General features: G+C 43.1%; 1 protein-coding gene across 1 annotated transcript in view; it reads left to right on the top strand.

Moving 5' to 3' along the window:
* The window catches only part of mpp7a (MAGUK p55 scaffold protein 7a), a 189,817-nt gene that overhangs the window by 72,792 nt on the left and 91,234 nt on the right, over positions 1-25,791 (top strand). Inside the window, exons 4-5 of the mRNA XM_079259545.1 lie at positions 9,640-9,717; positions 21,448-21,528. Coding sequence (XP_079115671.1) covers positions 9,640-9,717; positions 21,448-21,528 — 159 coding nt within the window. The remainder of the gene's footprint in view (positions 1-9,639; positions 9,718-21,447; positions 21,529-25,791) is intronic.

The raw sequence follows: 25,791 nt of genomic DNA, 5'->3' as shown, positions 1-25,791 counted from the left end.
CCTTCCTCTGAAGCCCCACCACCAACTCTCAAAAGATTCCACCTTTTATTCCAGAGGGCTATGAAGGGGGATACTTTGAGCGAGGTCAAACGGAGAGAAAACACACATATCATGTTAATCTGACAGGCTTTGCAACCCAGATTACTCATATGGAATCGCTCAGGCCTCACCTGAGTAATCATGGTGAATCAGTTACTGGTCACACTGGCAGAGTGGGAGAGGATTGGACCAGAGGAGGAGGTGTCGGAGATGGAAAGGCGGACAAAAAGAGTGAATTCAGATCTGCAGACTTTGTCTTCTCATCAGAGCCCCTCACATCCCTACTAATCTGATTATGTCACAGAAATTAAACAAATATTTCCTCATATCGTCTTTCGGTGAAGCTGGATGCTCATGGGTTCGCCTCATTTTGCACACTTTTCATCAGAACTGGCATGAAATGCGAGTGCCGGTGTGTATACGAGCATGGCTAAAACGACACAGACAGTCTGAATCTTTTCAATTAAACCTGGTTACTCAAGTTTGCTTTCTAGAAACACTTCCACGCTCATTGTTCCGCTGCCAAGTTCCTGCTCCTCAACAAAACCACAGGAAATATAATACAATATTCAATTTCCACCTGCATCAGGTGGGGCTCTTCTTCAAGCCCAAGTTTCTGTCAGCGGGCCTTAAGGCAGACTCAGAAATCCCTCATTTTGTGGTCAGTCATTTTCCCATAAATTCCTCTGCTGCTAGTTGCTAATAGCCTTGGCGTTTGTTTCCTTGTTTCTCAGCGTTATTGATGTGGACTCGCCAGTTTGTTCTTTAGCGCTGCAGGACTTTAATGATATTTAACGGGGCTGCAGCTGATCCTTGTACTCGAGTGGAAAGTGTGAGCTGTTTTTGATGAATGAGTTAATTTTCAGACAAGCTGGACTGTATTCCTACAGTACCAGACAGACTGAATAACGATCCAGCTCCGGTTAGCCCTCCCAGCTTTATGACTCACCCCGATGTGTCCGTCCACTGCAGTCCTTGAAGGCAACCGTAGACTCTCCTTTCCATGCATCAGTCCTCAATTTTCATCTTCAAAGGGGGGTTTCTGAAAAAACAAACTTGTCAAAATCTCTCACCTTGTTGCAGAAGTCCCTTTGTGAGTCATTCAGACCTCCCTCTGTAAACAGCAATAAATTCTGGGGAAGGTGCTCTTTTTCAGCCTTGTAGACCTAAACCACCTTGGACATCCACTCATGACTGCAGACAGAGGAGCAAAAACATGCTAGAGAGTTAAAACGAACCGCCTCGGGTTGCTTCTGAACAAGTTAACCTTTTCTTCACACTGCAGAAATGCACATTAAACTCAGGTCCGTTTGTTGAACCTGAATTTGAAATGTAGAAAAAAACTAAACGGCTCGATGATGTCCAGATATGAAAACCAAAACTTTCTTTCCAAGGTCACGTCACAGCTTTGATTCCCAAACTGAGGATGCAGTTTGGGTTTTAGTATCATCATAAATTCTGCTTATTCTTTGTTATCAAGCACCTTATCTTAGCTACCTTTTTGCCATTGGTTGATTACCAACTTGCGTTTGTGAGCGCCACAACCACATGTTGTCAATCACTAAATAATGTTAATCATTTCAATTTCATCACAAGTTGTATCCATCTCATTCCCCGTTGTAACTTGCATGCCAATGCCAGGTGGTCCTGTTTGATTTTCACCCACTGCTTATCACTACTTATCAGTCTAAGGCTCTTCTTAGATTGGTTCCACTTTACCTTTCTTGTCTTCTACAAAGAACCAGTACCTATGATGCCTTATACAGTTGTGACATTAGTTGTTTGATCCCAGAGTCCAGATTGAAGTGCAGAAACAAGCTTTGGTTTTGTTACCTGCATAAAACACCTAAAAATCTGAGCTGAAAATGTCAGACATGAGATGATATGAGATGCTTTTATCATTATTCTAAAATCGTACACAGCGATATCTAGGGAGAAGCATCACCTGAGAAAGTATTATCTTTTCTTTCTTTCTTACTTACCAGTCAGAATTTAAAAAAGTGATTGTGTTTTAATAGTTGCTGGCCTGAACTATTATTACTACTGATATTTGGCACATTTTCTCCTCAACGATGGTTTACCCAGCATCCATCTTCATCCTGCCTCTTCTCTGAGATCTCTACAGACAGTAAAAGTCAGTACAGTGGTTAGTCTTGTTCTGTTTCTTGTTTTGTCCCTTAGTCTTCCTCTCCTTTTCCAGTAATGACCTCCTGGGTTTCGTTACTGAACCGGCCATGGTGTGCATCCAGCTGCTAGCATGTTACAAAGCAAAATACCGGCGTAAAATGAAGAACTGTGATGGAAAAAGTTTTTTTGGCCTCTGGATAAAGCAGGGCAACGACAGAAAATGAATTTAAACTTTGAAAGTGTTGGAGCCCTTCTTCAATATCTATTAAAATGTGAGATTCCCAAAATATTGTTTTTTTTTATTTATTGTTGTCATGGGTTTTGTCGCATTTTGTGTCCTATTGACGTCTTGTCCATATCGCCCTTTTAAAAGGCATCTTGAAATATAGGTTTTTAATAGTAATATAGGTTTAATAACATATAATGATAATAAAGGAAGCTTTGGCATGGTTAAAATAGTAACAATGACTAAAATAGCCATTTTTTACTCTATAATCTTTGAAGTGAGCCAGCTCTTTATTTATGATTACAGTAAACTTTCTTCTTCGCTTCAGTTGCTTTCCAGACATTTGTACTGCTGTATAACGGCCAGTTGCAGCGTGGAGTTAGAAAGGTTATGGTCAGTGCCCAGATTGTGACAGAAAAACTGGAAATGAGAAGTAAAACTCTGTATTACAGTCAACGGGTCCTCAGTCTCTGCTCTGTTTGTTTAATACAAGCAGTTATGGAAAAAATCTGGAGTTATCCTGCAACAATAACTTCAGGTCAGTTTGTTGAACCTGAATTTGTATTTTTGTGAAAAATAATAGCTAGCTGTTAAATCAGACAGTTTTGAACAAGTCAGAATTGGTATTAAGAAGATCTGGGGCATAGGAGCAATACACAAAATATGGAAAATGAGGTTAATGGTCCTGTATGCTGTATTTATTGTTCCCTTACGGTCCGAGAACTGCCTAAAGACTTAATGTGCTCACCTGGAGCACTTTAAGATGGCCTGAGCAAATTTATATATGTGATTGACTGCTTCAGGAGTACTCAAACCAGTCTGATTCAGTAAGTCTGATGCATTTGTTCTGGCTTTAGGCCCTCCATCATTTGTAATGCTGCTACCTAACACAAGAACAGCTATAAATAACAGGAATGCCTTGCTTGATTCATGGACAACACCACTCAGGTTTTGTGCTGGTGATGCTTCTGTCTGTAGTAAATTTGGAGACGGAGTGAACTAAAACAGAAAGCTTGTTGGAGTTTTTGCTGTTTCTCAGGAGGCCGTTCGTATGTACATGAAGACAACTTTACCTTTCATTGTCGTGGCTTTGTGAAATACAAGTCTACAGTGACATGTCAGGGCCTCTCAGACGTCTTTTCCAAGAGCTCCAGGAGGAAACTGGATCCCCTGTCTAAATGATATGGCTTTCACAGTTGGCTGGCTGGCTGCCCTGGTTTCTCTTTCTCACTCATTTGTTGGATCTGCTGCCAGTTCTTAATTCGCTGTCACATTCCCCACATCCTGTACACCACAACAAGCAACAAGGTCTGGCTTTAACTCCTCTGCACTGGGATTTGTCCATGGAAATGTTCTGAATATCTGTGTTTGTGATTTCATGATGAATATCTCCCGTTCCACCTCATCACCATGAGAATCTCCCGTTCCACCTCATCATGATGAGAATCTCCCGTTCCACCTCATCACCATGAGAATCTCCTGTTCCACCTCATCATGATGAGAATCTCCCGTTCCACCTCATCACCATGAGAATCTCCTGTTCCACCTCATCATGATGAGAATCTCCCGTTCCACCTCATCACCATGAGAATCTCCTGTTCCACCTCATCACCATGAGAATCTCCCGTTCCACCTCATCACCATGAGAATCTCCCGTTCCACCTCATCACCATGAGAATCTCCCGTTCCACCTCATCATGATGAGAATCTCCCGTTCCACCTCATCACCACGAGAATCTCCTGTTCCACCTCATCATGATGAGAATCTCCCGTTCCACCTCATCACCATGAGAATCTCCTGTTCCACCTCATCATGATGAGAATCTCCCGTTCCACCACATCATGATGAGAATCTCCTGTTCCACCTCATCACCATGAGAATCTCCCGTTCCACCTCATCACCATGAGAATCTCCTGTTCCACCTCATCATGATGAGAATCTCCCGTTCCACCACATCATGATGAGAATATCCCGTTCCACCTCATCACCATGAGAATCTCCCGTTCCACCTCATCATGATGAGAATCTCCCGTTCCACCACATCATGATGAGAATCTCCCGTTCCACCACATCATGATGAGAATATCCCGTTCCACCTCATCACCATGATAATCTCCCGTTCCACCTCATCACCATGAGAATCTCCCGTTCCACCTCATCACCATGAGAATCTCCCGTTCCACCTCATCACCATGAGAATCTCCCGTTCCACCTCATCACCATGAGAATCTCCCGTTCCACCTCATCACCATGAGAATCTCCCGTTCCACCTCATCACCATGAGAATCTCTCGTTCCACCACATTCCAAAGCTGCTCTTTTGGTTACTGTGGAGGGAGGCTGTTACACAGTGAATGCATTCATAGGACTGCTTTACTCATTCCTGTGATTTCTTTTGTTGTAGGAGTGTCTGTGATACATTTAATTTAAATTAGGTGTGTTGCAGAAGGGAAACATCTAAATTTGCTTGACATGGAGCTTTGAGGACCAGGATTGAGGATCGCCGCCTTCACTAATAATTAGGGCATTGCAGAGGCCTTTCAGAATAATAAGACCATTCTTACTGGGTGTCGACATGACTAAATCCTGCTCCAACTGAACATTGTGAGATGACACAAACATTCCTGAAGTGAACTGACTTGTCTGCATTCTGCAGGAGGCTTCACAACCATCTTGCATTTAAAAACTCAGCTATGTGTGAAATGTCCTTACAGATGTGTGCCTCTTACCGCCCATCAGCATTTCACTTCAGCCTGCTTGGCCTAAACACTTACCGCCATTTCAGCTGGACTTATCCACACAGTCTCTTGTGATAAATCATGTCCTGTTAGGACTGTGACTTGGCCAACAGAGCAGCCATGTTTCAAGGTCAGTTTAGAGGTTCAAATCCCAGCGTAAAGCCGACATTACTCGGCTATAAAACATGGTGCATTAGTCGTGTCGTGGGGCTAATCTATTGAAGACTCAGCTCAGCTGGGGTATGCTAAAAGCCTCAGGATCTTAGAACAAGATGTGAAGTCAAACAGAGGGTGGCAGACAGAGAAGTAAAGTAGATCTGGAACAACATAGAAAGGTTCCTGATAATGGCTGGGACACATTTAAAAAATAAACACAAAACAGAGTGTTGCGTGGGTTTAAAAATTCCCAAGTGACTCAGTGGTATTTAGTTAAAATACTGCGTGTTTCACTTTGAATAACAAATTTTAAACTGCCAGTCAGGTGGAATTCCTGGAAGTTTCTATCCTCATCTGTTTAATTTCACATGGCCACGTCATATTTGAGCTGCTACACTTGACTGGTCCTGCAGTCTGAGCTGCTACACCCTGCAATGTGAGTCCTCCCTCTTTTCTGCAGCGTATGGCCGTAAAAGAACCGGCAGACAGATCCAGTTCCTTCATCTGTCCTCATCATCTTTGTAAGAAAACATTAAGTGAATAAGCAAGGCTGCCAGTGTCTCCAGTGCTCCAACATACCACAGTCCTGGTGACATCTGCTTAGGTAGTTGTTGCTCCACCACCTCCACTTACTTAGTTACTGTGGAATTTCTTCTCTGCTCTGTGAGCAAGCTTCAAATGCTTTTATTTACAGTTCAGGACAATTTCCAACAGCCTGTCCATGACGCAGTCGTGTGTTTTAAAGTCATTACCCGACTTTTTGCATTGCACATTCCCTGCACTCTTAGTCAGGCACCAGTACTAGAAATGTGTCCTGTGGAATAAGAAAAAAAAACAAAAAACAGAGAGACAGTGTGCTGGAGCCAAGGAGAGCTTAACTCCAACCACAGCGCAATTCAGGTCATCCAGCCAAATCAAAGACTGATTTTCTGAAGCTTCTCAAATGGGATTTGGTTCCACTTTTGAGTCAAATTAGACCAAATTTATGACCATACCTAAAAAAAACAACAGAAAAAACCTGAAATGCTGTAAAGTTATGACTGCAAACCCGTTAATGAATGTAAACCCTCCTGAAAAGGTGTAGCATGTGACCTGTCTCCACACATGCTTTAAATTTAAGTTGAGTTTGCTTCCAGAAACACCTCACAGGCTGAAAAAATGAGACAGCAACACGAATAAATGAAAAGAAAATTAGAGTCATCATGAAATTACAATGAATCTGAACTGGAAGAAAGAATTAAACTTCACTTCACAGAGCAGGAAGTCCGGGACACCACTGGGATACCACCGGGACACCACCACTTCTCCCCCACTTCTGGTACCATCCATCCAGTTGTCCCAGGAGATTAGCACCTTCTCACTCTGAAACTGGATTTATACTTGCGTGTCATCTGCATAAGGCCAGTTATGGCATCATTACTGTTGGAGGTTTGACAAACGCCTCTTCCAGACCTGATATGCACCTGTCCTTGCTTTGCGGTTGCACAGAAATCCTCCCTTGTGATTGGTCATTTTGCTGTTACGTGTTTCTGAATTTCTGGAGCTTCTTGCTGAATTTGTACATTAACCATGGAAGACAAACTGCTACATGAAGGCATAACTATACTTGAGTTTGATAAGACAGTTGGTTTGCATCAGCTATGGTGGCACTGCCGAACACGGACGTTGTGTGAGTTCAAATCTAGCTTTAGGACCGGAATATACTTGCTGTTAGCAACATGTTCTCGGACATATCATGGCTGCTACGCAGTCTTAGCATTAATTTAGTATGTAGGTTGCTTGTGTTGATGCAAGGTAACTTACATTTCTTGCAAACAAGAACAGGAACATGAAGTTAGAGGTAAACGCAATGATGGATAGTTTTGCAGAGCGTCTGTCTGCAGCTACCACCATCTTTCTGATTTTTCCTCCCTGTTGCACAGTGACACACTAGAAAAGATGGCAATAGATCAGAAGTGCCCTGGAAGTAATACATAACCAGATTGGCCTCATTTCAGAGTTCTAGTGCTGTGTACTGCCCCTATTGGTGACCTCCAGTATGGAATGTTTTGGCTACGTCATACTGCTCAAGTATATTTACAGACGGTGCATAATGTTGACACACACCATTGCTCACACATGCACAGCAACGATATCCCAGCCTTTCGGCCTTTAACTTATGCACTTTTCATGTACCCGAATAGGTACATACCTCTATAAAAGTCAGGTGTGATTCATCCTTTTCATTGGAATGGTTGTTTGGCAATCCTTCCACCAGAGGGAAGTGTTCAGAGTCCACCTCCACGTTCCAGTCTCAGTTTCAGACAATAACAAACATGGCGGCGATGGAGGAGGTCACAATTATGTTCATTCCCAGAAAGAGGCATGAAAAAAGGGGAATTTAAGAGGTAGTGGTGGTCTCTGCAAACCTTTAATACATCATAGCTTCTTCTTTGTTCCTTTAGCTAGGTGCTAGCTGCTCAGCATCGCCCATTGTGGTTACTGGAGGTACGTCTCTGTTTGCGTTCAGCTACGCAGCTCTAAGCTCTTTAAAAGCTGAGCAAATTTACCTGTGAAGGATTCCGAAGATGGACGAAAGACCCCATATCTGTTTTTTAGCCTCAAGTAAATATGGACCGTGGTCACACAAACGAGAGGTTGGCCCTGACCGTAGACTAACATCAGAGACTGAAATCTCACACCATCTCCACCAGAAAGGATCAAGCTCTTCTGGATAAGAGCAAAATGTTCTCCAAGAAGCTAAACCCAGTCCAGTTGGCTTGACTCGGCCTACACTGGATACCAAGACCTGCTTGCGCGAAAACCTTCGCAGACAGCATGTGATTAAGAACGCTCAAGGTTCAAATATATCTGAGGCCTTTCAAACTGGATTTATTTTAGTCTGAAATTTAAGCCTCAAATGTCATCATGGAGGCTTAACATCCCTCTGAAACTCTCATTCTTTAAAGCTCAAAGTAAAATTAAACTCTGGAAGAAGCTTGTGAGACGAGGAGGTGAGCTGATGGCAGTAGAAATAAAGGTTTGGAGATCACAGGGCTGGATAGAGTTTCTGTTTCAGTCTGCTTAATGTTCACTGCCCAGAAACTTTACCATCGGACCCTCTTTGTCTCGTTCCTGTTTTTATATATCGTCACCAGAGCAGATCCAGTATCACAGCTCTGTGAACCCGTCCAGGTCTGTTCTGTGGAACTGTGGCTTGGTCGACGAGACCAGCCCAGAGACTGGAAGAGGAAAGTACAAACAAACATGCAGGGGTGCAACTGCAGTGAGACTACTGGGGCTGGGAAATCAAATTGAAAAAAAAAAATCAAATATTGGGATGTTTTTGCTTCACAATTTAAAATTTTTTTATTGGTTATAAAAAAGAAAATTTAAAAAAATAAATGAATACAAACGGCGTCAGATCCTGGAAGGTGGCGTCAGGTCCTGGAAAGTGGCGTCAGGTCCTGGAAAGTTGCGTCAGATCCTGAAAGGTGGCATCAGATCCTGAAAGATAGCATCAGATCCTGTGAAACTTTGGTTTATATAAGATAAACAACATCAAACTGTTATGAATCTGTTCTAGAGTGGCGGTCGCCAACCTGCGGTCCCCCAAAGACATTAGATTATGTTTAGATGTCTTCTGCTGCTGTGGTCTTCTCCAACAAGCCTGTCCATTCTCCTCTGACATGAACAGCTGGATGTTTTCTCCCCTTCAGACCTTCTCTGGAAACCCTGGAGATCCTTGTGTGTGAAAATACAAGATGTCTACATGAATAAATACACTGAATTGTCACCATGTGATTGGCTGGTTATGTACCTATGCTATAGATGTTCTGTACCTCTTCTTCTAACACTTCGTAGAGTTTTGTGTTTTTATGAATCAGTTTCAGAAATAAAAGTTTCTCTGTGGAAATGAGGGAATGTTAAAACAAGTCGAGCCTTTTTTCCGTCTTTGCAGGTCCACTCCTGCCTTTCAGCACTCTGCAGCTGCAGTCTTGGGGCTGATAAGGAAATGTTTAGCCAGTTTTACCAGACTGTTGAAATGATTTGGAATCCTCAGCGGGCCACGAGGGCCCGTATCAAATTCATGATGGAAAACTGGATTGTTTGTACAGCGGCTAAGCTAAGTGGAGATTTAGAAGCATTGTGTTGAGTAAAGGTCTGTGTGTGCTTTTGGAGTCATGAAGTATGATGTCTTGATCGAGTGTGAGCGCCTATAAGAAGGTGTGGATGGATGCTGTACATGTAGTTGTACATCTTACATTTGTAGGTTTGTGTTTGCTTTAGGAGGTTTTTCTGTGGTCTCTGCTGTCAAATAGACTCTTTTCTCTGTTAAAGCAGAAATACTGATGATGCTTTGTGTTCTTTCAGATCCATGAGCGACTGCAGCACTATGAGGTGAGCAAACCCATCCCCGTGCTGGAGGGCGCTGCAGCTCTGGCCCATGAAGTAAGTTCTGGAAACGCTAACGTAGGGTTGTTAAGTAAGAAAAGAAATGATTGTTCTCCTGCTCTGATTACTGAGGTTGCCTTAAAGAGACGTGACAAATAAAACACCTCTGGATCAGCAAGTGGAAATGTTTTCAAAAGTCCATAATAAGATAAGATGGATGCAGTATCTGGATTCTGATTTGGTAGGAAGGGATAAGTTCAGGTGTGCTGTTTGGTGCTGGTGGACTGGATTATTGTGTGGCTAGCTCCACATTGGGATGAGTCTCCACCTGACGATATTCTTTGGAAAAGTGAGAAATTTCTCCTTTCTCTTCATTCTTGTATCTTCCGCTACAAAATCAGACTAGTTACAAGATAAATTTCTCTAAGTTTATGCTTCTGCTACTTTATAACCAACTAGCAGCCTTGCTAGCCTCCTCTTGAAATGAAACTGGATCACGTAGAGCTAGCTTAGTAAGTGGTAAGCTAATTTTTTAAGCAGCTTTAAAATTTATTTTCAGCTCCAAAGTGAAAATATTTATGAACTGAGTTGATGTGCCATCCCTACACCCGATCACTGAAAACTAAATATGACATGGTTTCTCCACATTAGCTAAGAGCTAATCTAGTTCTAGCATATTACTATATTAGCACTGCTATGTAGCTTCATGCTAGCACTAGTAGTTGTAAAATCTCTTCTAGAAATGTGCGGAAACATGTCTGTGTTTTGGAAAGACAATACAAGCTGGTGATCCATGCAGTCTAGAAAAACTTTTCAGACCTCTTACAGTGATTTGTTCATCCTCTTCTTTACCCCAAAACCTGATGGGATGAGAACTCAGAGGAAAACTGAAGATATATGGCCACACGGTGGTGGATCATTTCAGCAAAAACTGAAACTGCCAAGTACTAGTACACTAAGGGAAAAAGCATTATTACTGTACTGGCTTTACATAAACAATAAGATGAACAACTAATGATTTTTTTCCTCCAACGATCTTTCAACAAGCTGTGAAAGAAATAGTTTGATTTATTGACTAACTGTCCAGGATCCTGACATTTTGTAATGTTCATTTAGAATTATTTATTGAAAGCCACATGTGTTGCATAGAAAAGCTTGCAAGCGCCCTGTTCACACACATGCCTACACCTACATCGACCCAAGAACCAGCCTGGCATGGTGAATAACGAGCGCTGTTATTGGTGTGTGGTTTTGTTTGAAATCTCCAGCTCTGTTTCTTGTAATCAAAGTAAAGTCAACCATTCCTCCCTTTTATAAATAGCCTACAGCCATACATCTTCCTCATCAGTACTGAGTCTGGGGAAAGACTTTATTTCCAGGACTGAGGCTCCTTAATATGTGCATATGTCACAAGAATCTGTCCAGAATGAGCAGCAAGGAAGTGAAAATTTACGCTACTCCAAACAAGCCGTAATATCCGGGTTCATTTAAAGTGGACCGAACAGCGGCGGTGTAAATCCGTCCCGAATCCCATTTCGCCAACAGATCCAGGTTGGTTACAACGTTTTGCTTCAGTAAACCCTCATCTTTGTTGCATTTCCATCGCCAGTGATACCTGGTAGGCGGCGGATCGGCCGGATAGCAATTCATGCATCAGCTATGTAACAGTGTGATGTCGTAGCTTTGTGACTTATAACGAAAACGTTATAACGAAAACGAACACGATGCAGAAACAAAGGAGAGCCGTGAATGTCCAGCAGTTTGTTTTTCTTTATATCATGTGGGTTTAGACAATAAAAAAAAAACCCACCGTAAACCTGGAGGTGTTTCTGAGCTGGTGATTCCTTGGGTCAATCGATGGATTGCAGCGTTGCACCTTTTTGGGTCTGGTCGAAACGCAACAAAAAAAATCTTACTTTTCCTGCAGCTGTTGATGGAAGTGGTTCAGCTGTGGCAAAAGCCAAGAAGAACAGAGTCCATACTGTCCTGAGTTGTTTCCCTGACGCTGTAGTCTGAGACGCCTGTAAACGCCTGTACCAAAACAGCAGGCTGAGTCTGAACCTGTAGACTTCCTGCTTGTTCTGCCCCGCTGTTAGCCTGTAACACAGAGCGCTTACCAGATAACACCAAGGCAAGAATCCCACCAGATTCAAGAGTTCAGCAGTGTAAAGAATCCCTTGTGTTTTTCTTTTCCAAGTCTTGGCTCTGTCTCCCAGATTGTGGCAAGAGTCCACAGTCTGCTGAAAGACCCCCAACTATCAGCCTCCATCTTCCCTCCCCGTTACATATTTTCCCTCTCATTCTCTTTGTCAAATTACAGACTTTCAAATTTATGCTTCCTGGTAAATGCCCTGCAAAGCGTCTCGCTGGGATTATCAGGTATCGGGATAAAGCCCAGAGATGGTGTATCAAAGCATCTCGCAGCACACCGCAATCCCGAGTCTCCCGTCAACCCCGAGTGTTAGCGTGTATTTTTAAAACAGATTGTTTTTCACTCATGTCACCGCTCCAAATGAGTGCTATTGAAGTGGTGGCGGAGGACTGAGGTGAAAGGGGAGAGCTCTACAGTTAGATGAAACTCATTTCAGGCTTAGATTTCAGGTAATGGAGGCTTAATTTATAGGCTAACATAAAATGACACTTCAGCCCCGTCTGGCCCGGGCCGCACCGTCTAGATCACACAGCAGGTGACTGCCACTGCTCAAGCTAACCAGCATCACCAGTGCAGCCTGAAACATGATCAATACTGGGCTCTGGCAATATGTGCAGCATTACAAACATACAGACATTCCAGTTGGTGACTGCACGCATTTTTATCAGTGCTCAGACACAGACGCTCCCTTTCCAACCCTCATCTAGACTGAAATAGAAGCAGTCTTCCTTCATCATGGAATGTCAAGAAAGCCCATTGCATCAATCAAGAAGGGCCATTCAGCTTCTCATAAGGTTGATTTAAGCAGAGTCTGCAGCTCCTGTTGAAAGCCAGACGCACCACATCAACAGCCAGCCAGATTCCAGCCTCTTGTTTCCGATCAGTGTCCATCATACGAGCTCGACTCTACTGGCGACTGAACTTCATGTAAGGTCATAATAATCAGCTTTCTGGGCACCCTGCTGTTGTTGTGGAAAGACCACTGGGTGTCGCTAGTGAGCATAAGTCTGCAATCCACACCAGTAGACCAAGAGACAGGCTCTGCAGGTCTACAGGACTTTGGTGGGTCCAGTATCACACAGATCTGGACTCTAATCAGAATATGATACAGCGCGATATCATTAAATAGATGATTGTAGGGTAACTTGGTTAAGAAAAAAAAAGCCCATCTGTTTTTCTGACAGTCTGAATTTGGCAAAGATCGTTTATTCAACATGCTTCCCAGAGGCAGAAAGATGCAATAAAGTGCATTTAAATTTAATGACAAATTACAAAGGAACGCATAAAGTTATTAAATAAAACCTAAAAAAATTGGGTTTTTAGAAGTAGAAATAAAAAATGGAAAGAAACAAGAATTAAAAGGATCAAAATAAAGTAACCAGTAAAAACTTTTATTTTATGCTATTTTAGATTTGTATATTTTCTGATTTAAACTGCATGTAGAGTTTTACCCTTTTACCCCCCAGTCAGCCTGCAGACGTGACGTTTCTGTGCAAACATGACATTTCCATGGAGACATGACGTTTCCATGCAGACGTGTTATTTCCATGCTCATGTGACACTTTCACGCAGACGTGACGTTTCCATGCAGACGTGACGTTTCCATGCAGACGTGACGTTTCCATGCAGACGTGACGTTTCCATGCAGACGTGACGTTTCCATGCAGACGTGACGTTTCCATGCAGACGTGACGTTTCCACGCAGACGTGACGTTTCCACGCAGACGTGACGTTTCCACGCAGACGTGACGTTTCCACGCAGACGTGACGTTTCCACGCAGACGTGACGTTTCCTTGCAAACGTGATGTTTCCGTGCAGCAGTGACGTTTCCATGCAGACGTGACGTTTCCATGCAGACGTGACATTTTCACGCAGACGGATGTCAACTGATCTAAAATGAATGGATCATTAACAGGCTCGCTGTGACTCTGATGAGGAAGTTCAGTACTGTGAATCAGGTGTGTTGGAGTTGGAACACACCTAAAACATGCAGGGTAGTGAGTCATGGGGAGGTTGGGACATACAGCCCAGAGAGCTGTGATCCACCTTCAGGATCTCCAGCTCCCACCACAGCAGGGCCGATGACGCTCTGGCCACAGCTGCTGGTAGCCATATCGGTTCTGTAGGCCGTTGTCGCTCCACGTTGTCCAACCCCCCTGAGATGTCTGGGAAACTCTGCCGCTTACAGATCACCATGTGATGAAGAGCTAAAAGCTCTGCTCTCTGGTCTGTACGGTTACATGACTATCTGGAACCAGTGACACCACATCACCTGGCTTCAGGGAAGACACTCCACCCAGTCACGCCCCTCAGGTCACCTTCAGATCATCACCCACATGGGCATGGAGGTCCAATGCCAAGCCGTCGGCCTGGCTACAGGTCGGTGCCCCCGTTGAGTCACTGAGAGGATTTTATTTCTGCAGCACCAAGAAAGGATCATGTAAAACATCTTCTCTGTAAAGAGACCAGTAAGTCCACGGTGTTTCAGGGAAGGTGGACCAGCGGACCCTGATCACATGACCTCTGGGCGCTGCTGCGGACATGTCGTTGGTCCATGGCCATGTGGTGCTCTGTGATGAAACAGACTCTGCAGTGGATGTGGATCCAGTCCTGCTCCCCTGGGACCACTTTGCCTTGACAGGCCGACAGCGAGGGGGTTTGGGGGGGGGGGGGTTGAAGTCCTAACCTGCAGCTACACGAGTGTTATCAGACAGAAGCTGAAAAGGGGATCAAACCCTAAAGGCAACATATGTCTTATCTTGGAAGCAACTGAAACTGCTTGCGTAACTTCTCCTGAGGTGCAGGAACGAGGCAGCAGAGGTGAAATCAGGGGAGGGGGGGGCAGGTGGGAGTTGAGGAGGGCTCCTCTGGGACTTTATTCAGGGTTGGGAACATGGGTTTCCATTTGTTTTGATCCCCCTCATGGGAAGAAGGCATGGTGATGAATAGCAGCAGAGGTCAGAGGTGGATTCTGAGAACCTCATTCAACTCCGCAGAAGTTCATTGTTACATTTCTTTTCAAAATTAAAAAGAAGAAACTAAAAGGAATCGGATCAGATGAAGCGATGAAAGATATGAAGGAGTGAAGCAGCGTCTCCAGTCCCACAGGTCATCCCGGTCCTCAGGCGGGGAGGAGACACATTTTCCATCCTCAGAGCTCTACGGAGGACAGAAGAAGATGCTGCTCTCCTCTGAGACCGTATTTCATTTGTCAGTGTGCTGACGGGCTCTGCCGTGTTCAGCTAAGTTTGATCCCAGCATGTGGGTTTATGGCCCTCCGTTGACCCAGAACAGCTGAGAGCTCGCTTCTGATATATGGCGACCCATACGTCAGGCTGACCTGATATCTGACCAGCATTTACTAAAATGTGTCCAAACGGCTCAACTTTATGTTAAAACTGTGATCTATGCACGGCAGCCTTCTTGGTGTCATGTGCTGAATAAAATGCACTTTGTCCTGATTTACTGCGGAGCTGCTCCATCGCGCTCTGAAGCCTTCTCTGGGAGAGTTTTCCTGGGTTTTTATACGGCTGGATCTGGAAGAGATCTGGAGGATGAACGGATGATGTGCAGATCATTTGATTAATAATCGGTTTAACCCAGGAGTGGCCAACTCTGGTCCTCGTTCACCGCAGTCCTGTAAGTGTCAGGGGTTTCCCTGCTGCAACACGCCTGACTCACATCAGAGTTAACTAGCAGGCTTGTGCAGAACCTGACTTCAAACTCTGCTCACACTTTAAAAGTCTGCTAATTATCCACTAGTTTTTAGGCAGGCGCGTTGCAGCAGGGAAACTCCTAACACCTACAAGACAGCGGCACTCGAGGACCGGAGTTGGCCACCCCTGGTTGAGCCTTAAAACCTTGCTGGATCGTCCGCATCGCTTGTATCAGCAGCGGTTTCTCAGAAACGTTGGTGTGTAACTCAGTCAGGAGCAGCAGAAAAATAACGATCCTCTAAGGCTGGAAGGAAGCCGAGAAGATGTTTCTGATGACAATAACCACAATAAATTCATTCTTAAAAATGAGTTCAGCCTAAATATTAGCATTAATTTGGAGTGAAGCTCAGAGGGGACCGGGCACCTAAACTGTGGAATAGGTTTACACGCTCGACAGGCCTCCACTGTATCTGCTTTTAAATCTGGACTGAAGACCCGTTTGTTTAAGCTGGCTTTCCGCACAATAAGTTGACTTTTTAGATCTGATTTGATTTCTATTGTTTTAATTTGATTACTTTTATTTATTTATTTTTTCATTGTTTTTAGATGTCTGAATTTCTTTTTAAGTTGTCCTACTGTATGTTGTTTATTCTGCTTTTTTTCTTAACCCCCCCACAATGTGGCACTTTGGTCAACATTGTTGTTTTAAAGTTTCTTATAAGTAAAGTTATAATGTTATGTTAATTTCCACAAATGAAAATAATCTCTTAGATCCAAAGTCTCTGGTGAACCAGTCCAGACCAGAGTCCAGACTGAACATTTAGCAGTCATCCTGCAAACAAACTGGAACATGAAGAAACGCTTCAATGCAGGTTTAAAACATTTTGCTCACATGCATGCACGTAAAATCTGCACCAACTTTTAACTTAGCTTCATAATTTTCACTTAATTTACGATTTTCTTGTGATTTTTGCTTTTTGTTTTACTACATTTTATACTTTCTTTGCACTATCTGTAATGATTTTTAGTGTTTTATGTGAAGCTCTTTGACATAAAACTAAACGGAGTGAAATTTGCACAATTGGCCTGAAATGCTGCGGATCAGCTGCTGGTTGTCACGTGTTGGACGTTGCAGCAGCCATGAGCTGCAGCTCATCCTTGTAAACCAACTAAACCATTATCAGCCTGGATAAACCTCAACAAACCAGCATCATCAAGGCTCTGAGATGATGTGACAGCGTCTAGTGAACGTACCATCTGCTGCTATATGTACTTACAATTGTTTAAAAGCACATGAAAAAATATGTTTATTATTGAAGGAGATATCTTGATTTAAACACCCAGAAGACGTCGGAGTGTGCAGCTCTTTCTGCTCCTTCCCGCGCCCACCATGCTTCATGGAGATCTGCTATAAATCAGAGTCCACATGGAGAAGTGTGACTGTGGAAGCCATGTCGGAGCTACCAGACATCCATCACTAGCGCGGTCCTCCAGCTCCACTCGCTCACATCCCATCGTCTCCCAGGTCAATGGTTTCCCTACTTCCTGACATGTGTCCTGAAAAATGATCTGCAGGACTAAATCTAATCAAAAGAAGGCTGCAGCAAGTTGGAGCCCCACGACAAAGCGTGACCTCGCCTCCCACAACGATTTACCCAGTTTAGCACAATGTTGCTCTTCTGTTGCAGGAGGAGTTTAGAACCTTCTTCTGAAAAGAAAGGATCTGGATTCTTACACATTTCTATTCTAGTTGTAGTCATTGTCAGTAAATCAGGCTGAAGAGGGTATAAATTTACTTTTGATCAGTGATCGTCCATCACAGTGATTAATGTTTGACCTTGGACAGAATGAGCATTGAATGATTTATTTAAAATGAACAATTTCACATTAATGAAGATGAGTAGAAATGCAAACGTACCGGGATTGTCGTCGTCACCCAGCTTCCCTCTTGTTCAGTAAAGGACTTCTTTTACAGCAAGTAAGGCGACTGTAAACTTTGTACGGAAGAAGAAATGTGTCATAATTAAAAACACAAACATATTCATTCTCTTTCATGAAAGAAAAGACTAAATTTACAACAATCACTGAAATAACTCGTGACTAAAAAAAAAGGAAGAATAGAAAAAAATCTGTATATATATAGATATATATATATATCTATCTATATATATATATATATATATATATATATATATATATATATATATATATATATATGATTGACCTCCAGCATCAACAGCTGGATAATTTCTCTTCTTCAGACCATTCTCTAGAGATAGATGTTTATGAGAATTCCAGTAAATAGTCAAAGCCATTTAAATACGATCTGCTTCATTCTGAACCATTTGTTTGTTTGTTTTTCTTTAAATCAAAACAGTGTCTGATGTAACTAAATTTAAATTTAGCAGATTTTTTTCTATTCTTCCTTTTTTTTTAGTCACGAGTTATTTCAGTGATTGTTGTAAATTTAGTTATATATATATATATATATATATATATATATATATATATATATATATATATATATATATACATACATACATACATACACCCTTTCATCCCCTTTCATGAAAGAAAAAGCTGGATTTACAACAGTCACTCAAATAACTACAGACTTAAAAAAGGAACAATAACAAAAAATGTGCAAATATATAATTTAGTAATATAAGACACTGTTTTTTTCATTTAATTGAGTTGAAGAAAGAAGGAGAAAACAAATGTGTCCTGGACAAATTAGAGCACTTTTCTGATGAACAGTGGGACAAAATACCTGTCAACAGGTGCAGAAGTCTGACTGAGAGGAACAGAAAACACCTGACTGGAGCGGAAACATTAAAGGATTGTTCAACTGAATATTACTTTGACTCATGGAACATATTATTTTATGTTTGCTTTATAAAAAATTAGTTCTATTGAACCAGAATTAGAAAATGTGATGATTTTATTTATTTATTTATTTATTTTTTTTTTTACTTTTGTTCATTTTGGCTTATTTCCCAGGCAGCTGTTTTTTCCTAATGAGAGGGTATGGATAGATCTGAGGATGACTGTAAATAAAGCATTAAGTAGTTCATAGATGTGTTATTGATTCATATATAAATGAAAAAGTAATAATAGAACTAAAACCTGGTGGGTGGGGCTACCGCAGAGACCGGTAACTATGACTTTTTATTTACTTCGATATAAAGTAAAGTAGTAGCTTTATACTCATGAAATTACTTCTCATTCACTTTTCTTTCCTTATCATTTTTTCCATCCTGGTAATCAGTAGCTGTCAGATGAACAGATGAACTGGTGTGTGATACTTTACGCATTTAATACCAAGTTAAAATTATCATTGATAGCAACACCGGTACTTTTTGATTGTGCTGTAAAAATGAAGGCGTTAATGCCAATCCGGAAATAAGACGTTAAGTTATTTATCATGCTGTATTTAAATATCCTGAGAGAGGAAATGAGGCTAAAGTATGCATTTTGTGACTCTAGTATTGATCAATATCAACACCAACATTAGTATCAATATTATCAATATTTGAGTTGATCTGCCCATCACTAATAAATATTACCACCTTCCGTATCAGAGGATTTATACTGGTTCTGGGACTGGTTAAACTGGGCTTTTTTTTTTTATTTGCAATTTGTTGTGCCTTGTGGAGAAGGGAACCAATCAGATGTCACGATCTATTAATGAACCTTATCAATGATTTATATCAATTTATAGCACAGCAAAGGAAACATAAAAAAATAAATATGTTTGATCCTCTTTTAAATTAAATTAAATTATTTTTTTTTAAATTAATTAGGAATTTTATTATTTATTGTATAGAATTTTTTTCTTTATAAACTAATGATGTTTAAAGCTCCTCCCTGAGCCGCCACCTTATCGTGGTGGAGGGGTTTGTGTGTCCTGAAGATCCTAGCAGCTATGTTGTTGGGGGCTTTATGCCCCTGGTAGGGTCACCCATGGCAAGCTGGTGTCTAGGGGAGGGACCAGACTACGTACGGCTCAAAGACCTCTATGATGACGACGACCATGGGTGGAAATGTTTCCTTGCCCTGCAGAAGCTGGCTCTACGGACGTGGAACGTCACCTCTCTGGTGGGGAAGGAGCCTGAGCTTGTGTGTGAGGTCGAGCGGTTCCGATATAGTTGGACTCACCTCGACGCATGTTTTGGGCTCAAGAACCAGTACCCTCAAGAGGGGCTGGACCTTCTTCCACTCTGGAGTTGCTCATGGTGAGAGGCGCCGAGCAGGTGTGGACATTCTCATCAGCCCCTGGTTTGGTGCCGCTCGTTGAGGTTTACCCCGGTGGATGAAAGGGTAGTTTCCCTCCGCCTTCGGGTGAGCTTGGTGCGCATTGCCGGTAGTAAGTCGGATTCGTTTCCAATGAGGGTTGGACTCCGCCAAGGCTGCCCTTTATCACTGATTCTGTTCATAACTTATATGGACAGAATTTCTAGGTGCAGCCGAGGTGTTGAAGGGATCCGACTTGGTGGCCTCAGGATTGGGTCCCTGCTTTTTGCGGATGACGTGGTCCTGTTGGCTTCATCTGGTCGTGATCTCCAGCTCTCGCTTGAGCGATTCGCGGCCGAGTGTGAAGCGGCCGGGATGAGAATCAGCACCTCCAAATCTGAGACCATGGTCCTCAGCCGGAATAGGGTGGATTGCCCTCTCCGGGTCGGGAGTCAGGTCCTGCCTCAAGTGGAGGAGTTTAAATATCTCGGGGTCTTGTTCACGAGTGAGGGAAGGATGGAGCGCGAGATCGACAGACGGATCGGTGCGGCGTCTGCAGTAATGCGGGCTCTGCGCCGGTCTGTCGTGGTGAAGAAGGAGCTGAGCCAGAAGGCGAAGCTCTCGATTTACCAGTCGATCTACGTTCCTACCCTCACCTATGGTCATGAGCTGTGGGTCGTGACCGAAAGAAGGAGATCTCGTATACAGGCGGCTGAAATGAGTTTCCTCCGCAGGGTGGCCGGGCTCTCCCTTAGAGATAGGGTGAGGAGCTCAGTCATCCGGGAGGAGATCAGAGTAGAGCCGCTGCTCCTCCGCATCGAGAGGAACCAGTTGAGGTGGCTCGGGCATCTGGTCAGGATGCCTCCTGGACCTCCCTGGTGAGGTGTTCCAGGCACGTCCCTCTGGGAGGAGACCCCGGGGAAGACCCAGGACACGCTGGAGGGATTACATCTCTCGGCTGGCCTGGGAACGCCTCGGGATCCCCCCTGCAGAGTTGGCAAATGTGGCTGGGGAGAGGGAAGTCTGGGCTTCCCTGCTTAGGCTGCTGCCCCCGCGACCCGAACCCGGATAAGCGGCAGAAGATGGATGGATGTTTAAAGTATTTAGAGTTTTTATTCATTCTATGAATTTTGTAAAATATTATGTAATTGACAAATATAAGTGGCTATATCATTTTTATTTCCGATTATGATGAATTATTGATTACCAAAGAGACTAAATTAAATGTTAAATACTGTATTTATGTATTTTATTGTGGCAATTTGTCCCCTCCATAGATGATCAGACAACATATTACAACCTGAAGCCCCCGCTTCACTCCTCTATGCAGATATACAAACATTATGAACACACATCTTATTAAACTCTGCAGTTCTAACATGCATCTTGCAGTAAGTCTGAGCTGAGCTGCTGACTGCAGTCGGAGTCTTGTGGGTCGGGAGCAGAAAACCAGGAATTAGACTTGAACTTCGGCTTGTACACCTGTTCCGTCTCTGGACCTGCAGGACAAATCCGGGTCGGCAAAGTAAAATAAGGAAATGTCCACAGCAACGTTTAGTCTGTGGAAGTCTGTGAAAGAGAGGAAACGTAGGAACCAAACCTCCCCATGCTGAACTGTAAAGCTGACATAAGTAAATCTCTTCATTGATATTTACAGCAGGGATCCCGTTGAGCTGAAAGTAAAACTTTGTAGTACTGTAAACCTGTATTTCTAAACATTCTGTGTACATTTCTTTTCCTCTTAGTTGTCCGAGCAGCTGGAAAAGAAATCTGAGGATAGAGACGTCAAAGAGCTTCTGAACCTGCTGGCGAAACCCCACGTAAAGGTGAGTTTGGCTTCTTTTGTTTATCAGTCTTTGTTTATTTTCAACCTCAAATCATCAAGACAAAAGTTGGGATGTTGTTTGAAATGAAATGAAACCAAAAATGCAACGTTTCCTAGATGTAATCAAGCCGTATTTTATTCAGTAGAAGATAAACGAAACTGAAACGTTTTTTTATTAATGGAAAATATGAAGGTTACAACATGACTGCGTAGAAAAGGAGCATTTCAGAGAGGCAGAGTCTCTCAGACAGAAAGATGGACAAAGCTTCACCAGTCTGAGACAAACTGGATTTAAAAAATGTGGAAAAATTTCATAAGTTTCCTCTGACTTTATAAAACCCTCCACCTATTGTGGTTTAAAGATGCAGAGAATCAGAAGGAATCTCTGTATGCTGAGACAGGGCTGGATGATGGTGATATTCTACATTAAAAGCAGACATGATTCTCTACTGGAAACCAGTGCATGGACTCAGGAAGCTTCCAGAAACCAGTGTGAACCCAGTTCAGCCTGAAAAGGTTCATTTCAGAGATGCTATCCCCGCGCTTTATATGTCAGCTGTTAGATTCTAGCCGCCGCGGCTGCAGCCGCTGGTCTCGTTAACCAGACGCAGACAGCCAGAAAATAAATGTACACGTTTTTATTTAGTAATGCATTACTCCAGCCATCCATCAGGGCCTCCAGCTGTCTCAGCCAGACAGAGCTGGCGGAATAATAGAAGAGTTGGACGCTCGGTCCTCATGCTTATTTGGCTTTTGCCAGAAATAACAGCTCAATGTGAAGCTCCTTCCCACCATAACACACGTGTACCAACCAAATATAAGTTTTCAGAGATGTGACGAGCTGGAAGCTCCCAAAAGACAAAGATTTTTCTACGTCTGTTCCACTGATTCATTTCTCAGCTTTGCTGCAACAGTGACATCCATCTGTTTAAGGCAATTAAAAGATGATGTGTACTTACAGAGCAAGTGGTGGCGTGACGATACTGATGTGTAAACTGTAAGGAAAGTGAGATCAACACCCCACACAACTCACGCCGTCACTATCCAGAAGACTGATGGTGGGAATCCATCATGACTTTTCTCTCCCGCTTCGATCTGCTTCTCCTCTGTCAAGGTGAACCTCGCCGATAAATAACCCCGGCGCTCGCCGCGAAGCATGCCTGTGTCAGAAATCTGCGTTTATTATTTCAATTACGCTCACGGTGAAGGGATTTGGCGTGGCAAAGCTCCATCCATCACAACACGCAGTTTGCAGAAGTCATCGATCAGGAAGCCGAGCGGCTTTAACTGATGAGGTGTGGAGAGGTGAACGGGACCGAGGGCCGAGCAAACGCACACGTTTCCATGTGTGGATGTGGATCATGTGACATAAAGTAGAATTTATCGGATGTGATTGTAGATGTGTGCGGTTTGTAGTGATATTTCCACTGACTGCAGGTTTTAATCCTGTGCTAGTGGACAGGTATGGATTCAGCTATAGGTGAGTTGATGCTACGCCGTCTGTTGATCAGAAACGTAAACATGGCAGCTCTGCAGTTAATCTGTGATTAAAGAGAATGCAGCTGAAAATCGAAGTTCCCACTTCTGATGAACTTGTTCAAAGTTGAGATAATTTCACCTTCTTTAACTTAGAAGTGTGAATGAAAGGCTGCAGGCAGCGTGATCTGGGTCTTTTGGAGCTGGTTCAGGCGCTACTGTCCTTTACTAATGGCTTTTTTTCTAAAGTGAGGACTTGCAGATGTCATCTCAAAGTCAACATATGCTTCAACTTCCTGTATTTTCAAATTAAAAGTCGATGACATATAAGCTCTGACTTGCAGCTGGACACAGTATGGAATCAGATTTGTCTCAGAATCTCCAAGCAAAACTTTTTAAAACTCAAGCAAAAAACAAAAATTAAAACCAAAACTTTCTCAAACTTAAATAAATGAATGATCTCAAAATGAAAAATTATCAATCATCATGAAAACTATCAGGCTTTTATTTAGTTAAATTGTAGTTTTGTTTGCCGTTTTCTCTTCTTCTTTCTCTCTTCTCTCTATTTTGGTTGCGCTTCACAGTCTTTGGTTTTGATTCTTGATTGTTTGGTTTCATTTCTGACACAAACCTTTCATGGGCGGGCTCTTTTCAGGGGCGCATTCTGATTGGCTGGTGAGTTTTGGAGTGATTCTGAAACAAATCTGATTCCATAGACACAGCTGGTTGATTTTTATTTTTTGGTTATGCTGCCGAAAATATGTAGTATTCCCATGAAGCGTGTGCTTCACACGATGCATCCGATGCACACGAAGCATCTGTGTTGGAGCAGGGATACACTGAAAACCTGCAGGACAGCGGCCAGGACTGCATGTCGAGGACCGACTTCGAACACCCCCATGTTGGATTGTGCATTGCATGATGGGTAATGTAGTGAAGTCGTTCTTGGTTTGATCTGTCAGGTGATAAAAAACATTTCTAAATACGACTCGCCTCTTGAACTGAAGTTTAATCTCAAACATGAAATTATTCCTGTAGAAGGCTGGTTATCCTTCAGGAAATCAGTTTTATTGTTCTTCAGAACCATGTAGACCATGACAGAGAAAGACTTCTGCAGGTAAAAAGATGCAGGTCTAGGACCAGTCCACTTCAGGATCTCTTACTGTGACTGTATGTGGAATAAACATACAGAGAAGGGTTTTAAATTCTTTTTAATGTTAATTAATCAAACTGGATTGAGATCAAACTGAAAACGAATGAAAAGTTAATCCAGTTAATGAATCAAACGCCTGAGTTTTTTTGGGTTAATAAAACAATAATTTAATGATTTTAAGATGGCTGAGAGAAAACAAGGGAGAAAATCTGATCTTCATCCCTGTTTACCTGTTTCCGCTTTCCTTGCTTTCTCCTTTCTGCCGTGGCGACGTTCCCCCATAAACTCCAAAGACTGCGAAGCCAACCTCAGTTCCAGTGCAGATCGAGGTCAGCCAAGTCCTTCCACACCAAACAATGGAAAGTACCGGGCTACCGCTTCCTCCGTGTCGGCCGGTGCACCTTGGCCGACAGCGCAGGCGGCACGAGCCAGACGACCTGCAGAGAAACAGCGTTTTTGATCTCACACCATTTTACAAATATTTCATGGTTGTGAGACAAAGTGGAGGCTTATCGGGACCAAAACCATCATGTGAAGGTTCTGTGCTGAACTCCAGATTAGCTAAAGAATCCAAACTGAAAAGCATTTTCCCGTCTATAATGAGTGAATCATGCGTCTGCTCTGGTGTCCATCATGCTAAACATCTGAAATATTTGCTTCTAATTAGCTTCAGTCTTCATCCAGGAGGCTGTGAGGGTAGGAGGGGGTCCAGGTACACAACCCCGAGAGGAAAAAGAAGTGTTTTATTCTCATTTCAGACCCAGAAATAATAACACGATGGTGGGATTAGTTTCAGCTTGTTTCAGGCTCGCTGTGTTTCTGTAACGTGGACTGTAAGCTGGGCGTGCACGTGTTTTACATGAGACCTACGGCGGGTAATTGTTAGCATGTTGCCGTCGTTGCTCAGCAGATATTCCAGCATTTCTGAGGAAAGGAGGCGCAGGTGAGGCTGGAGGAGCTCCTTCATCTCAGCTGCAGATGGAGAAGCGTTGCTAGTCTGGTCTTTAGCTCGTTTTCTAGAAGATGGATAGAGAAATGGAAATAAAGTTTCTCCACATGGTAGAAATAAGTGACAACCACCGCCTGTGTGAGGCTGGCTTGCAAAGGCAACAGGATAAGGAGCGACTCCCAAACACCCCTCTCTCCTGGTCCTCCTGGAGGTTTCTGAGGGATTCCCGGTCCAGGAAGCATCCCGATCAGATTAGACCACCTCAGTGGACTCCTTTCCACACGGAGCAGCAGCTTCACTCCGAGCTTCCTCTGGACCGCTGAGCCGGATTGTCCTCCGCATGACGCTCAGTACCGCCAGACCCGGAGACCATAGCTGCTGGAACACAGGCAGACCAGCAGAAGACCCCAGTTACTGATGAAGACTCAGGCTGCAGGTTCGTCCATCGCTTTTAAACCCCAACATTCCTCCATGTTTTTCATTCCCAACCTGGAGGGACAACTCCACCCTCTTCCTTCTAGCCGCATGGCCTCCAACTGAAGAACCAGTGAACTTTTACTGGTTTTCTGACACGCTAACCCAGCAGCCATCCTGAATCCTACCTGTCTTAGTGCCAGTAGAAGCACAAAATCTGTGCTTTTTTCAGCTTCTCCAAATATTAAAGCAAGAAAAGGGAAATGTTGCAA

This window comes from Telmatherina bonti (genome assembly GCF_933228915.1).
Source record: "Telmatherina bonti genome assembly, chromosome: 20".
Taxonomy (NCBI): Eukaryota; Metazoa; Chordata; class Actinopteri; order Atheriniformes; family Telmatherinidae; genus Telmatherina; species Telmatherina bonti.
This window is presented reverse-complemented; position numbering and strand designations above follow the sequence as displayed.